Source organism: Pan troglodytes, chromosome 2 (genome assembly GCF_028858775.2).
Source record: "Pan troglodytes isolate AG18354 chromosome 2, NHGRI_mPanTro3-v2.0_pri, whole genome shotgun sequence".
Lineage (NCBI taxonomy): Eukaryota > Metazoa > Chordata > Mammalia > Primates > Hominidae > Pan > Pan troglodytes.
Genome location: NC_086015.1, coordinates 75,704,607 through 75,719,104, shown reverse-complemented (window position 1 = coordinate 75,719,104; position 14,498 = coordinate 75,704,607). Strand labels below are relative to the sequence as shown.

General features: G+C 45.7%; 1 protein-coding gene across 2 annotated transcripts in view; it reads left to right on the top strand.

Annotated features, from left to right (window-relative positions):
• Positions 1-238: 238 nt before the first annotated feature.
• The window catches only part of EIF4E3 (eukaryotic translation initiation factor 4E family member 3), a 42,568-nt gene continuing 28,308 nt past the window's right edge, over positions 239-14,498 (top strand). Inside the window, exon 1 of one of the 2 annotated variants that reach the window (XM_016940113.4) lies at positions 239-450. In XM_016940113.4, the coding sequence (XP_016795602.1) occupies positions 275-450 (176 nt within the window). In that variant the 5' untranslated portion in view covers positions 239-274. Of the gene's footprint in view, positions 451-7,493; positions 7,569-14,498 lie in introns of those variants that run through there. The other variant, XM_063806011.1, reaches the window with a different exon arrangement.

Sequence of the window (14,498 nt, the reverse complement as noted above, 5' to 3'; positions counted from 1 at the left end):
GATCGGCCCCCCATCCCTCCGTGGGTCTGTCTTTGTTCGGCGGCCCCGGCCCGGCCGTGCCTCCCACGGCCCCTCCGCGCGGCTCCCAGGCCCTGAAGGCGGCGGGCGGCGGGCGGCGGGCGGCGGGCGGCGGGCGGCGGGCGGCGGGCGGCGGGCGGCTAGCCCGGGGCGGGGCGGGGCGCGCGGGGCGGGGCGGGGCGGGGGCCGGGGGTGACTCAGCCGCGCTCGCCCCGCGGTCCGCGCGTCCGCCGGCCTTGCAGGCGGGGCGGAGAAAATGGCGCTGCCCCCGGCCGCCGCGCCCCCCGCCGGGGCCCGGGAGCCGCCGGGGTCCCGCGCCGCCGCCGCTGCCGCCGCCCCCGAGCCGCCGCTCGGCCTGCAGCAGCTGTCGGCGCTGCAGCCTGAGCCGGGCGGGGTCCCGCTGCACTCGTCCTGGACCTTCTGGCTCGACAGGTGAGGGGGCGCGGGGCCCGCCGCGCACGGCCCCGACCCGGGTCCTGCCGCCACCGCCGCTTTGTCTCGGCGCGGCCCCTCGCCCCGGCCCCGCTCCGCTGTGGCACAGACCCCGGCCCCTCCGCGCGTCCGCCTGCGCACCCCGGGACTCGCCCCGCCGGGTCGGAAGCCAGCTTCGGGCCGCGCCGGGCGGCTGTTCGGCGTCCTCGCCTCCGGGCCGGGGGAGGACAGCGCAGCCCGAAAAGTTTCGGCAACACTTTTTACCCCTTGTTCCCTTCCGATCGGAACGCGGCGTGCTGGCAGGGCCGTGGGAGAGGGTAGGCGAGCTGGGGGTGGCCGCGTCCCTGCTGCAGGGAGAGGGCTGTCCTGCTTACCCCGCGGGGCGCCTGGGAGCTCAGGACACGACCTCAGCTGTGACAGCGCTCGGAAAAGTTGCCCATCCGTTGGGAGGTGTGCGGTGGTGCAATGATTACTGCACGGCGGGCGCTCCCACCCCGTGTCCGGCCGCTGCTGCCGTGGACTCCTCTTCCAATTCTTCCTCATCCACTGGGCAGGTATTTCCTGAACACCTACAGTGGAGCCACACACCTGCTATGCGCTGGAGATTCAATAATGAGCAGCAGCTGACCTTGTCAGGAAGGGGGTGAATTATGGCTTTCTCAGGGGACAACCCAGGTGCTATCTTTTCAGAAAGACCCCCTGACTACCGTATCTAAAATAGAAACCTTGCTCCCTCGTTTTGTATTCTCCTGCCCTGCCTTCTTTTTCTTCCTAATGCTTAATGCAGCTGGATTTTATTATATATGAATTTGTTTACTTTCAGTCTGTCTCCCCAGCTCCTCAACACCTCCCCTCAGTTAAGGATAAAAGAGCAGTGGATTTTTGTTTTTGAACATTTTGGACCTAGAACTGTGCCTGGTCCCTAGTAAGAACACCAGAAATTGTTATGAATGAATAGATGGATGAATGCAAAGCCCCTTCTTAGTGTCTGCCCTGCAGTGGGTGCCCAATGATGACACCTCAAAGTTGTCCCAAGAGCATTTGGAAATTTTGATGAAACCGTGTCTACTCTGGCTAAGTGTTAGGAAGAAATGTGTGACAGTGTTCTGAGAAGTTTGCTTGGTACACACAAATCTGGTTTTAAAAGGCTTTGCATAAAATGACTGCAAGATTTTGTTTTAAAAAAGTGATATTCATTTTTTTTTTTTTTGGTTAAGACAAGCTCATTTCTTTTTTCCTTTTGGGTTCTTATAGCACCCGTCTATAAGAATTGTCACTTGCTGCCATTTTCTTTGCCGGAGACCCAAAAAAGTTGGGGGTGGGGGAGATGGAGTGAGTTTCGTTCTTTCAAAACATTTTCACTTTCGTTATGGGATGCTAAGAGAGCATTATACTGTCATAACAAGCGTGCTTTTGGCAGACCTTAGCAGAATGAAATCGTGTCTGTTTTCATAGGTGTGCTGCAACTGTGCTGTTGTTACCTGGTATCTGTTTTCAAGGTGTTAAACCTGGACCTGTGGTCTAAATTGTGAATACTGCTGACTGGTGGAAACAGTATCAAGAGAGTTTCTTTTTAAATAGGTCTAAAATTAATTTACATGTAGGAACAACACTTTTAAGGACTGGTCTAAAATGTCAATACTACAGATAACACAATCTTTTAAGACTAGTAGCTTAAGATTATAGTAACTTTAATGAAGACAAAAACTATATCTTACTATTGATTTACACATTTTTGTTCTCTAAAGGTCGATCATCAGATGAAATACATTATTGCCACAGTGTCCAGATCTTTAATAGAAATGGCTGTATTAATTTAGAAATTATAATGAGTTCCAATATTGTACATATGAATTCATTTTGCCCGATCAAACATCTCATAATTTTTATTGAACTTTTTCTCCTTCTGTGGGAATCCATTACCTTTATATAGGGTGCCCCTCTCCCCCTTGAGGTTATGAACACATTATGATCTAGAAGTTCATTAGTAACTTTTCTCCCCAGGTAAACAACATTCTAGAGACTGGTGAGGTTCTCAGGAGAGCCCTCCAAGGCAGCCTTCCCTGCAGCGTAGCCAATGTCTGCCTGGCAAGATGACATCGGTTTTTGAGTTCCGTAGCATGCAAAGGCCTCTTGCTACTTAAAACTCCCCTTTGGCATCCTACCTCCTGGCCTGTCCTACTTTCCAGCCTACTGTGTGCTGATGAGCAAGCCATCTAGCTGCCCCAAGCCTCACTTTCATTGTAAAATGGGATAGTCATAGGCTATATCTCACAGGGCAGTTCTGAGGATTAAATGAGAGACATGATGTACAACACCTAACAGGTGCCAGCTGGTAGAAGGAGCTTCCTAAGCATAAACTACTAACACTGTCATTACCATGCTCCCCAGCTACCAACCCCTCCCCATAGCCACACCCCAACAAACAGTCTCTGGAGCAGCTTGTCTGAATTCCGTGTTGGGAAGCCAGAAACCTAAATTCATTCCCCTCACTGGATGAGTTGGAGAACTCCTCTGTAAAGTTATTAGTATTTTTAATAGTCAACTCCAATAAGTCCTTATTTGGTTAAAAAAATAGACTGTATGGTTAAGGATTTCGGCATTTGAGGAAGGTAATTTTAGATTGGGGGTACAGGCTGAAGAGTTTTTCTCCCCTTTTCTGGACATTTAAAACTATCCTGTCTTGATTCTTGGAAGCCACTCTGGGTTATGTGTCTCTAACTGCTTCCTTTTGATCTTATGGTGACCCGCTCGCCTCTGAGTTTTTTCCCACAAGACTCAGGCCTCAGGCCTCTTCTTTGTGCCATTTACACCAGGGATCTCATCCAGTCACAGTGCTTTCAGGTCCACCTGAATTCTGGTGACTCTCAAAACGTTACACTCTTAGATCCAGTGCTCCTTCTCCTTTGTCTCCATGGATGTCCAATGTAATACACAACCAGACTCAACATGTACTGAACTACCTCCTCAACTGCCTTCCCAAACTTGCTTCCTTCTATCTGTATCTCAGATAAGAGCAGTTAAGAGCAAGTCTATCCTTCCAGTTGCCCAGCCCAAAAATCTTAGAGTCATCTGTAACCACCTCCCACCCCCGCCCCCCTGAGGAAAAGCCAAAGGGCTTACAGTAACCCATAAAGCTTTGCAGCTCTTCCTGCCCCACCCAGGACCCTTTTCTCCCTTGTCACTCTCCCTTCTGCCATGCCCTTCTTTCTGCTCATCGGTCCCCTTGCTCTTTCGCCTTCATCCCAAGCAGGGACCTTAGCCACTGACACCCCCTACTGCTTGGAGTGCTCTCACCTCCATCAGTGCTTGCCCTGCTCTTTCCTGTCCTTCAAGCCTCTGCTCACATGTCACCTTCTCAGACCTTCCATATTAGTCTGTTCTCACACTGCTACGAAGAATTACCCAAGACTGGGTAACTTATAAAGGAAAGAGGTTTGACTCACAGTTCCACGTTGCTGTGGAGGCCTCAGGAAACTTACAATCATGGTAGAAGCCAAAGGAGAAGCAGGCACCTTCTTCACAGGGCAGCAGTACCAAGTGAGTGCAAGCAGGGTAAATGCCAGACACTTATAAAATCATCAGATCTCATGAGACTCACTCACTGTTACGAAAACAGCATGGGGGAAGCCACCCCCATGATCCGTTACCTTCACCTGGTCCTGCCCTTGACATATATGGGGATTATGGAGATCACAATTCAAGATGAGATTTTGGGTGGAGACACAGCCAAACCATCTTATGTTGCCTGACCACTGTTATGAAATGGCGCAAGCATCCTGACACACACACCCCAAGCCCCTGACCCTGTTTTATTTTCTCCATAGTATTACCACCATTGGCTTGTCTTCTCCCACTAGGATGTAAACCTCATGAGGGCAGAGTTCTCGTCCCGGATGCCTTGTCCTTAGCTCCTGGGTTGGAGCCTAGCACAAGTCAGCCCGCACTGAATACCCTGAACAGGGTGTTGTTGAATTCTACCCGCAGTGACTTCACCTTCTCCTGTGGTGGCTCCATTACTCTGCTAATCATTTGCAAGTCTCCATCTCCAGCCTTCAGCTCTCTTCGGAGTTCTGGACACATGTCTGAAAGCTAAGGAAATCCACAGGCACTTTAAATGCAGTACTGATTCTTCAGTGACTGAGCTCATTTCTCTCCATTCTCTTTCTTTTCTGCTGACCACGTGTTGGTTAACCATCCTGCCATACTTCCAGTTTTTCAGAATTGGAATTTCCATTTGATCCTTGAATCTTCTTTCTCTCAAGCACCCTCCTCCATCCAGTTCTGTATTTCGTACTGTTAATTCCCCTGGGAAAACTTGATCCAAGTCTAAGCCATTTTCCTCTCTCCATGCCCTCTCTCTGCAGGTTCTGGTTATGTCTAGTTCCAGTTACCTCCTAGCCGCTCTTAGCTTCCTGCCTGCTCCCAAGCTCTGCCCCTCTCCAAGCATCCCCCACCTGGACTGGCATGGTTAGCCTTCTAAACATATGCCTTATCTTACCATTCCAAAACTCCTTTGCCCTGTTCCTCTGCCATAGTAGCAGATTTTTACTTTATGTCTCTTACCACCTAAGAGGACCTCTTTTATGAAGTTGTGTGATCCAGACAGTAGGGATTCTGGATCTCCACCACTACTTCTACCAGAGCAGCTTTGAGAGGTGGTGGTGTGGTGGTTTGTTTGTTTTTAGAAATGGGACCCCTTAGGCTGGATGTGGTGGTTCATCCGTGCAATCACAGCACTTTAGGAGGCTGAGGAGGGAGGATCTCTTGAGGCCAGGAGTTTGAGACCAGCCTAGGCAACATAGCAATACCTCGTCTCTACTTAAAAAAAAAAAATTAGCCGGGCATGGTGGCAAGAGCCTGTAGTCCCAGCTACTTGGGAGGCTGAGGCTGGAGGATCCCTTGAGCCTAGGTGTTTGCTTGAGCCTGAATTTGAGGATGTGGTGAACTATGATCACACCAATACACTCCAGCCTAGTTGACAGAATGAGACCCGCCTCTACAAATACATACATATGTACGTACATACATATATAAAAAGACCCCTTTAGTTTCAATAAAAGATTCCCTACGTTTTTTTTTTAAGGAAAACTATGGACTTAGAGATTATGGTATACATTCATATATTGCTTTTTTAAGTGGAACCCACCTCTTAAAATATAAGATATGAATATATATATATATTTTGAGACAGGCATTCTCTGTTACCCAGGCTGGAGTGCAGTGGCGCAATCATGACTCATTATAGCTTCTACCTCCTGGGCTCAAGCAATCCCTCCACCTCAGCCTCCCAAGTAGCTGGGACAACAGGCATGTGCTACTACACCCAGCTAATTTTTGTATTTTTTGTAGAGACAGAGTCTGACTATGTTGCCCAGGCCGGTCTCAAACTCCTGGGCTCAAGCAATTCTCCCACCTCAGCCTCCCAAAGTGCTGGGATTAGAGGCGCCCTGTCCAAACCCACCTCTTCTTTAACCTTATCACCTACCACTCTTCAACTCCACAATACCACTCAGTCTGTCCACTCTTCCTGGTCACGTCAGACTACTGGCCCTTTCCTTGGATAGATCTAACTTCCTCATGTCTGTGACTCGAGAGAGTGCACATTACAGTGCCTGGTACACAGTAGGTGCTGAGTATTTGCAGACTTTTTTTTTTTTTCATCAGAAAGGTGAGCCATCATATACAGCTGTCACCAACCCTACCCAGTCATGGTTTAGCTCCACCAAGCCTGTGTTTCTCAAAGTGTATTCCCTCATCCGCCCATCAGAATCACCTGGCTGTGCTTGTTACAATACAGGCTCCCCACCCTGCCCCAGACCTACTCATTCAGACCTCTGTGGTGAAAGGTAGATTTGTAACAAATGCCATAGATATCCAAACTTGAGAGTTACTGCTCTATGTATTGATCATATCAGTTGAGTATATTATTTACCAGTCACCATTCCAGGTTATAAGATTGCAAACATGACTACACCTTGGGCCATGTCCTCGCAGGAGGGATATCTCACATGCTGAATGTTTCAGTAGTATCAATGAAGAATTCTGAGAAGTGTTGAGTTCTACAGGGACCCACCCTAAAGGGTGCATTACTTCAAAATACATTCCAATGGTGTGTTCCATAATAACAAATCCGATATGGGAAGGTAGGGCTGAGCTTGACAAAAGGGACCCCAAAGTCATCCTTGTTCATTGAGTTGCCTACTGGGACTAGGTTGGGGAGGAGACTGGATGGAAGGGCCATGGTTGACAGGGAGAGAGTGGCTGGCATCTGAACTTTTCTTGTCTTTTTCTCACACTTGCCCTCCTGAATCTGTAAACTCTAAATGGCCCAGGATTTTATTTTTTGTGAGGGGTAAAGGTCCTCTGAGAATGTCTGGCAGGGCAAGGCCCTGACTTAGAGTACTTCCAGCCTTTCTACCTCAGGTCAGTGGTTGCTTCTTGCAGAAAAGTATGAGGGCCTTTCACATCCTCACTCAGAAAAGTTTCTGGTCCTTACCTGGCACTAGCTGCTCAAAAACATTTCTGCTTTTAATATTACAGAGACCATTTACTTACTTCCAAACCCGGGGCACATGGCAACAATTTAGTGATCTGTCATGGGAATGGTTCACAACTTGGTCTTTCTTAATTTTGTCGTAAACTCTTAACACTGCTGCACTTCTCTACCCATCCTCCATGTACTGAAGGGATTAATATATCTCAAGATGAAAGGAGCCCCAGTTGCTACTGTTAAAGAGCTGTAAGATAGACTAGGAATGACCATAGGAAAGCAGGGAGAAATCAAAATCAAATAAACATGCAGAAATAAAACCTTTAAATGATGTATATATTTTCAGTAGATGCATTATTAACTGTCAGTAATAGGGCTTGGGCCATTTTTGTATGCGACTCTTGATCAGACAGGAAGCTGGTGTAGCCGCAAGCCACAGATCTATCTAACAGTGATTAAAATGAAATCATCTTTAATGGAGTGAATGGCATACGAGGGGCATACTTAATCATGTAACTGGGCTGTACAAATTTTCCCTTTGACAGCTGAGCCCGATGTTGTAAATCCAACAGGAAGACTGGCATTTAGAAGATATAACTCTGCCTTTAAAGTCTTCCCCTTTAAGGTGGGTTCTCTTGGCTGAAACAAAATTATCTCTCACATAAGATGGAATATTGTCATCATTGGTTTTTTCAGCAAACATTTATTGTGTGCCTGTGTATTGGGCATGTGTATCGAGTAATTGGATATACTGTACCACATACTGTTTCAGACATCTTTTCCCACTTTAACTTGTTAATATGAACTACAGTTTACTCATTCGTGTTAAGCACTGGACTGGATACTGTACATAATTATCCATAAAATTCTCACATTATTGAAGTAGGATATATCAGCAACATTTTACAGATGAGAAAATTGAGGCCCAGAGAAGTAACTTGCCTGAGGTCACACAGCAATATAGAACAGAAACAGGATTTGAATTAGGACTGTATGGCTCCAAGCCCTGGTGTCCCTAACCCCACTGCACACTGCTTTCCTGTGAGCATGAACACAGATGGGACACAATTCTCTCATATCCTAAAATATCGGAGCTGGACAGGACTTAAGAGGTTATCTGGCTCTACCTCTTAATTTTACAAATAAGGAAACCAAGAGCCAGTTTCATGGGAGATGATTAAGCCAAGGACTCCCTGCCTCGGAATTTGCTGAGAAAAGAAGAGAGCCCTTGCCTGAAAACCCATATTTAAGTGCTTTTACAGAACTGTCCTTCACATATAAGGATAACTCCTTCTTGATGTCTTTGGGTGATGACAAATGCGCTTGTGACAATAGTGATTTTTACATTTGTCTTGTGATGCTGTAGTTCATTAGATTTTACTTTCCAAGTTAGCATTTCTTATGATAACTTGATTTAGATGACATAGGCCAGCATGTCTCAAACTCTAATGTACATGCAAATCACATAGGATTTAGCAGGTCTCATGAGGACCTGGAGATTGCCGCTCCAACAAGCTCCCGGGTGATGCTACCCATTGCCTGGTTGCACTTTGAGTGGCAAAGATGCAGCAGGGTTCGAAGAAACCTTTTCAGCTTCTTTACTTTGTAAGAAGCATCTCTAGGCATACGTATGGATTGTAAGTGGTGCTGTGGTCTGATAAAAGATAGCCAGGTAATGATTAAGATAGTGTCCTTAGGTATTTACAGAGGCATCTATCTCCATGAACTTTCTTAATGAGCTTAGGCTGCAGCAATTATATCTTTAAAAGTGGGGTTTAATGGGGAAGGCATATTTGGGAAGTCTGAATGGAGGATTGTAAGCTGCAGGACAGCTGGGGCCATGCTTGGTGCAGTGTTTTTATGAGGGTGCCAGGCTGAATATTGGTCATGCAGGGGCTGTTTAGTTTGGGCCAATGACTAAGGGCATGGTTGTCAGGTAACCTTTGGTTCAAGTCCCAGATCTGCCACTAACCAATGGTGTATGTTTGGGCAAGTTACTTTACCACCTTCAGATTCAGTTTGCTTATCTTTAAAGTGGGGTTGCAACTATTATTTACCTAAGGTGTTTTAATGAGGATAAAAGGAGATCATGTATGCATGTACAACATGATATGTGGTCTTTTCGATTATTGGGGGCCCAGCATTTCTGGAATAAGAAAAAGGATAAAATGGGCCGGGCATGGTGGCTCATGCCTGTAATCCCAGCACTTTGGGAGGCTGAGGCAGGTGGATCACGAGGTCAGGAGATCGAGACCATCCTGGCTAACACGGTGAAACCCCGTCTCTACTAAAAATACAAAAAAATTAGCTGGGCGTGGTGGCGGGTGCTTGTAGTCCCAGCTACTTGGGAGGCTGAGGCAGGAGAATGGCGTGAACCCGGGAGGCGGAGCTTGCAGTGAGTCGAGATTGCGCCACTGCGCTCCAGCTTGGGCAACAGAGCGAGACTCCGTCTCCAAAAAAAAAAAGGATAAAATGCTTTCAAGCACTTCACTTCTTCCGGAATCATGTTATTTATATTACATTTGGGGGTATTTTTTTTGCCAGGGATTCTAGTGGCATCTAGCGCTTTCCTGCACCTCCGCCTCTGTGCTTTGCCAGCAATGTGGCTAGATATATGGTGGGGAGGCAAGATTGACAGGCAGAAACAGTAGGTGGGCCCACGGAGGGATATGACACAAGATGTACTATGGGACACCTATGCTGACAATGACTGCTCAGTTATTACTGGGAGTCAGCCTAGTTTAAGGGGAAGGTCATGGGCCTCAGAGCCAGATAGACCAGGAGAAGAACCCAGACCTGCTACTTAAAAACAAGTTCACTGAGCCTCAGTTTCCTAATCTGTGAAGTGGGGATAATGAAACCAGCCTGACAGGATTGCTGTAGGAATTAGAGATAATATGTGCAAAACCCTTTCATATAATACATGGTTAATAAAAGGGAGCCATTATTACGTTAATATTATTAAAGAGGAAACTCCTGGTGGAAGTATTGAAATTCTTTAACCTGATCCATCCAGGGGCATTTATTGTTCCATTGCTGTGTTCTCAGCTCTAGCTGTATACCGTGGGAGGGCGGCATGTGATTCAGAAAATTCCGAACCAGCGTCCTGATTCCTGGGTTCTGTGATTTTCCACAGCTCTGCCTGTATCTTCTACTAGGAATGGTCATTATCAGCATGTATGTTCCTCCCTCAGCTTTCTTTCCCACCTCCTCCCTTCCGGGAGAATTAAAAAATGATATGAACATTGTTTCTCTGTCTTTGGGAGCCTGGGGAATTCCGAGAGAGGAGGGATGCTGGTTCTAAAACTCTATGGGAAAAGGCCTTTTTCTAGAATGATCACCATTGTATCCCCAGTGGCCACAGAAGGTGTGCTAAAACATTTTTGTTGATTAAATAAATTTTAAAGCCCCTGAGACTATTTGTTAAACATTGCCAGGAGGGTTTCTTTGCATGGGCACCATGGACATTCTGGCCAGGGCAAATTCTCTGTTGTGAGGGCTGTCCCGTGCACTGTAGGATGTTCAGCAGCACCGTTGGCTTCTACCCACCACATGCCAGTAGCACGTCCTCGGTTATGACAACCAAAAATGTCTTCAGATATTGCCAAGTCTCTTCTGGGGTGCAACATCACTCTCAGATGAGCACCCCTGGTCTGTGGAGACAGGGTTTGGACTAGGGTTCTGCTGGGAAAGGAAGGTTTATAACATGAATGAAAGAAAAAGATTTTTAAAGCTAAGACAATATACTGTATGTGTGATACCAGTAAAAATGTTTCCTTCTTTGACATCCATTACAGACATTTACCTTCAGTTGCTACAAATGTCTACTCAGGTGACAGGGAAGAGAGGTGTGGCTGCCGGCTGCCCAGGCTTCAGTGTTGCCATGAACAGCTTGCACTGCTACTTTAAGAAACAGTAACCGTAGATGATACAGCTGCAGTTCAATTTTGAATCAGCAAGTCCAGTACAGACTGACCTGTTTACAGGGCAGATCATTTAAAAATCTCAGGTTATTTGCTCTTTTGAAATTGATTCTATGGATACGGCCCAATTTTGCTTGTTAAACAAGTATGAAGTTCGGGCATGAGGTTTAGGCACATTGGTGTTTTTCAGTGACTGTTGGAATCACATTTGGCTCACAAAAGGATGCCATGCCTTCCTCTGGCCCGCCAAGTATTTACTACCATCAGTACTTCCGACATCACTATTTTGTTACTTTGAAGCCTGAATATTCAGAAAGGTGCCCATCAGCTGGAGAGAATCTTTAAGATCACAGAATCACCCTCCTCCATGAAGAAATTAGGAAACTGAGTTTCTGTGAAGCCTGACATATCTCCTTTCTTTTTTTTCCTTCCTTTTTCTCTTTCTTTCTTTCCTTTCCTATCCTTCCTTCCTTCCTTCCTTCCTTCCTTCCTTCCTTCCTTCCTTTCCTTCTTTTCTTCTTTCTTTCTTTTTTTTGAGATGGAGTTTTGCTCTTGTTGCCCAGGCTGGAGTGCAGTGGCGCAATCTCGGCTCACTGCAACCTCCGCCTCCCAGGTTCAAACGATTCTCCTGCCTCAGACTCCTGAGTAGCTGGGATTACAGGCATACACCACCACGTCCAGCTATTTTTTTGTATTTTTAGTAGAGCCTGGATTTCATCATGTTGGCCAGGCTGGTCTCGAACACCTGACCTCAGGTGATCCAACTGCCTCGGCCTCCCAGAGTGCAGAGATTACAGGTGTGAACCACTGCGCCCAGCCCATATCTCCTTTCAAATCCCAATACATCAGTATCATCAGGTGTTAGTCTGTTAAAATAGAGCTCTTGTTGAGTGTAATCCTTTTGGTTTTTGTGAAGATCTTCCCTACCCTATCCATTGGAAAGACTATTTTAATATTGTTTCTTCTCAGAATATTATATGAATACAATCTTGTATTAAAAATGGTGTTCAGGCCTCGAGGTGATGGCTCACTCCTGTAATCCCAGTACTTTGGGAGGCTAAAGCAGTGGGATCACTTAAGGCCAAGAGTTTGAGACCAGCCTGGGCAACATAGTAAGACCTTCCCTCTACAAAAAATACAAAAATTAGCTGGCTGTGGTGACATGCACCTGTAGTCCTAGCTACTTGGAAGGCTGAGGCAGAAGGATTGCTTGAGCCCAGGAGGTCGAGAATACAGTGAGCTATGATTATGCCACTGCACTCCAGCCTGGGCAACAGAGTGAGACCTTTTCCCAAAAACAAACAAACAAAAAAATTGGGATTCAGCAAAAATGGTGGACTTGATGAAAACATACCAAGAGAGTCAACTGTAAAACTCCACTTAAAAAAGGCAAGTGTATATATGCCTTGAATGGGCAGCTCAGCAGTGAGGGATGAAGGGCAGGAAATCACAAATGGGTCACCTGTATTCAAATCACATATTTGTGGCTATGGGCAAGTTCCCAAACCTCTCTAAGTACCAGCCTGCTCACCTGTAATGGTGATAAATAATATTGACAGCTGCATAAATAGGATTGCAGGGATTCAGTGCTTCAACGGAGGTCAGAGGCTCAGCACACTAGCAAGAATTCGGCACTTACATGTTAGTCACTGACACTGTTGTGTTACACTAATAAGTACTTCCTAGTTGTTATTTTATTCTAGAGTCCTTTTAGGGCCTCTGGAAACGTGATTTCTTCAAAAAACCTGGATAATGAAACTGAGGGGACCTACGTAACTTGGTACAATTATCTCCTGCACTGGAATACAAGTAAAGACCAGACTGTGGAGACAGAGGCATTTAAAAAGAACCATATATAGCAAAATTTCATCAGTGCTTTTTTTTTTTTTTTTTTTTGGTCTAGGTTAAATGGTATTATCCTCACATTGTGTTTGCTTAAAATTGACATAATACTGTATGAAGCAAACATTTGAATTATACTCATTATAAACCTTTCAAATTGAAGTGAACTTTAAAAATTAGTTAAAAAAATTTTTTTGAAATACAGTTTTTTGAATGAAAAAAGAATGCAAAGTATATTTCCTCCCTTTGAGCCCTAGAATCTCCCCCCCCCACCCCCCCCAACACACACACATAGGGAAGAAGCCCTGTATATACTCTCCTATGTGCTTTGGGGGATCCAGGAATGTATTTACTGGGCATATGTAGTAGAGCAGTCAGATAAAGGAAGAAAAGTCATATTTTAATGTTAAAGTGATAGATTTTTCATGCTAACAGTCTATTCAGAAAAAGTTTAAGAGTTTTAAAGTTTTTTCCCCCTGATTTAAAAAATAATTAAAGCTGAAAAAGATATAAAACCTACATTAAATAGCCAACTTAGTATCTATCCAAGTTGATACTTTAGTAACTACAGCCCAGTCAATCCACGTGGACTGATGTATTTCATCAGGGGCCCAGGTATAAACTGTCATTAGCAAGGTATTGATTGAGTACTTCATTCTTTGCCACACTCTTTGACATAGTTATTTTAGGCTTAAAGTCTGACAACAACAAAATGCAGTCATGGTGTTTAATGTGGATTTGCTTTTCTAAAACAATGTCCAGCAAATCGAGTTGTAAATTCAGTGCTTTACAGTAGATTTCTTTATTGGACTGCACCTGCCCACTGGAAGTCCCTTGTTTTCCCCCAAACTAGTCCGTGATTGTGCTTCTTCAGTGACCTTCTGATAAGGAAGCGGTATTCAGAATTGCATTTTTTGTTTTTTTCAGACAGAGCCTCGCTCTGTCACCCGGGCTGGAGTACAGTGGCCCAACCTCGGTGCACTGCAACCGCCATCTCCTGTGTTCAAGCAATTCTCGTGTTTCAGCCTCCCCAGTAGCTGGGACTGCAGGTGAGCACCACCACTCCCAGCTTATTTTTGTATTAATAATTTTAGTAGAGGTGGGTTTTCACCATGTTGGCCATGCTGGTCTCAAACTCCTGTCCTCAAGTGATTTACCTGCCTCAGCCTCCCAGAGTACTTGGATTACAGTCATGAGCCACAGCGGCTGGCCAGAAATGCATTTTTGATATTCAGGTTCAACTCTTAGGGAGCATTCACTGGTTCATAGTTCAAGGACTGTAGTCCTTGCTGTGCTTACCCCAACCTGGGCATGGGCCTTTGGCATTGCCTCCACCTCTGAGCTCATGTGAGTTTTGTCTCTAGTGTGCAGTGTTTTAGCAACTGTCCAGGAAGTACAACATACTGAGAGTCCTTGGGGGCAACGTCTCTGGGATCAGTGTCTGGTAAAGAGCATTGCTTTTATAGATTCCAGATCCTAGTGGGTCAGCTGTGATTGAGGTGCTTTCTCCTCTCAGCAAGCTTCTTATTTCTCACCAACAACCAGATGTGGGCTTTCATGCATTATTTGTGTGATGAAACATAATCTCAGGCTGATATAATTGTACCCCAACATTTTTGAGCATGAACTGCTAATTCAATATAGAGAGAAAGAAAAGGTGGCAGGAATTGAGAGTCTTGAACTCCTAAGGTTTGATGGGACAGGTCATTTTACCATCCCAGGCAATGGTCCTTGGTAAAACCAGTTAAATTGCAGTGTTTCTGGTGACTAAACCTGTAGTATGTTGCCAT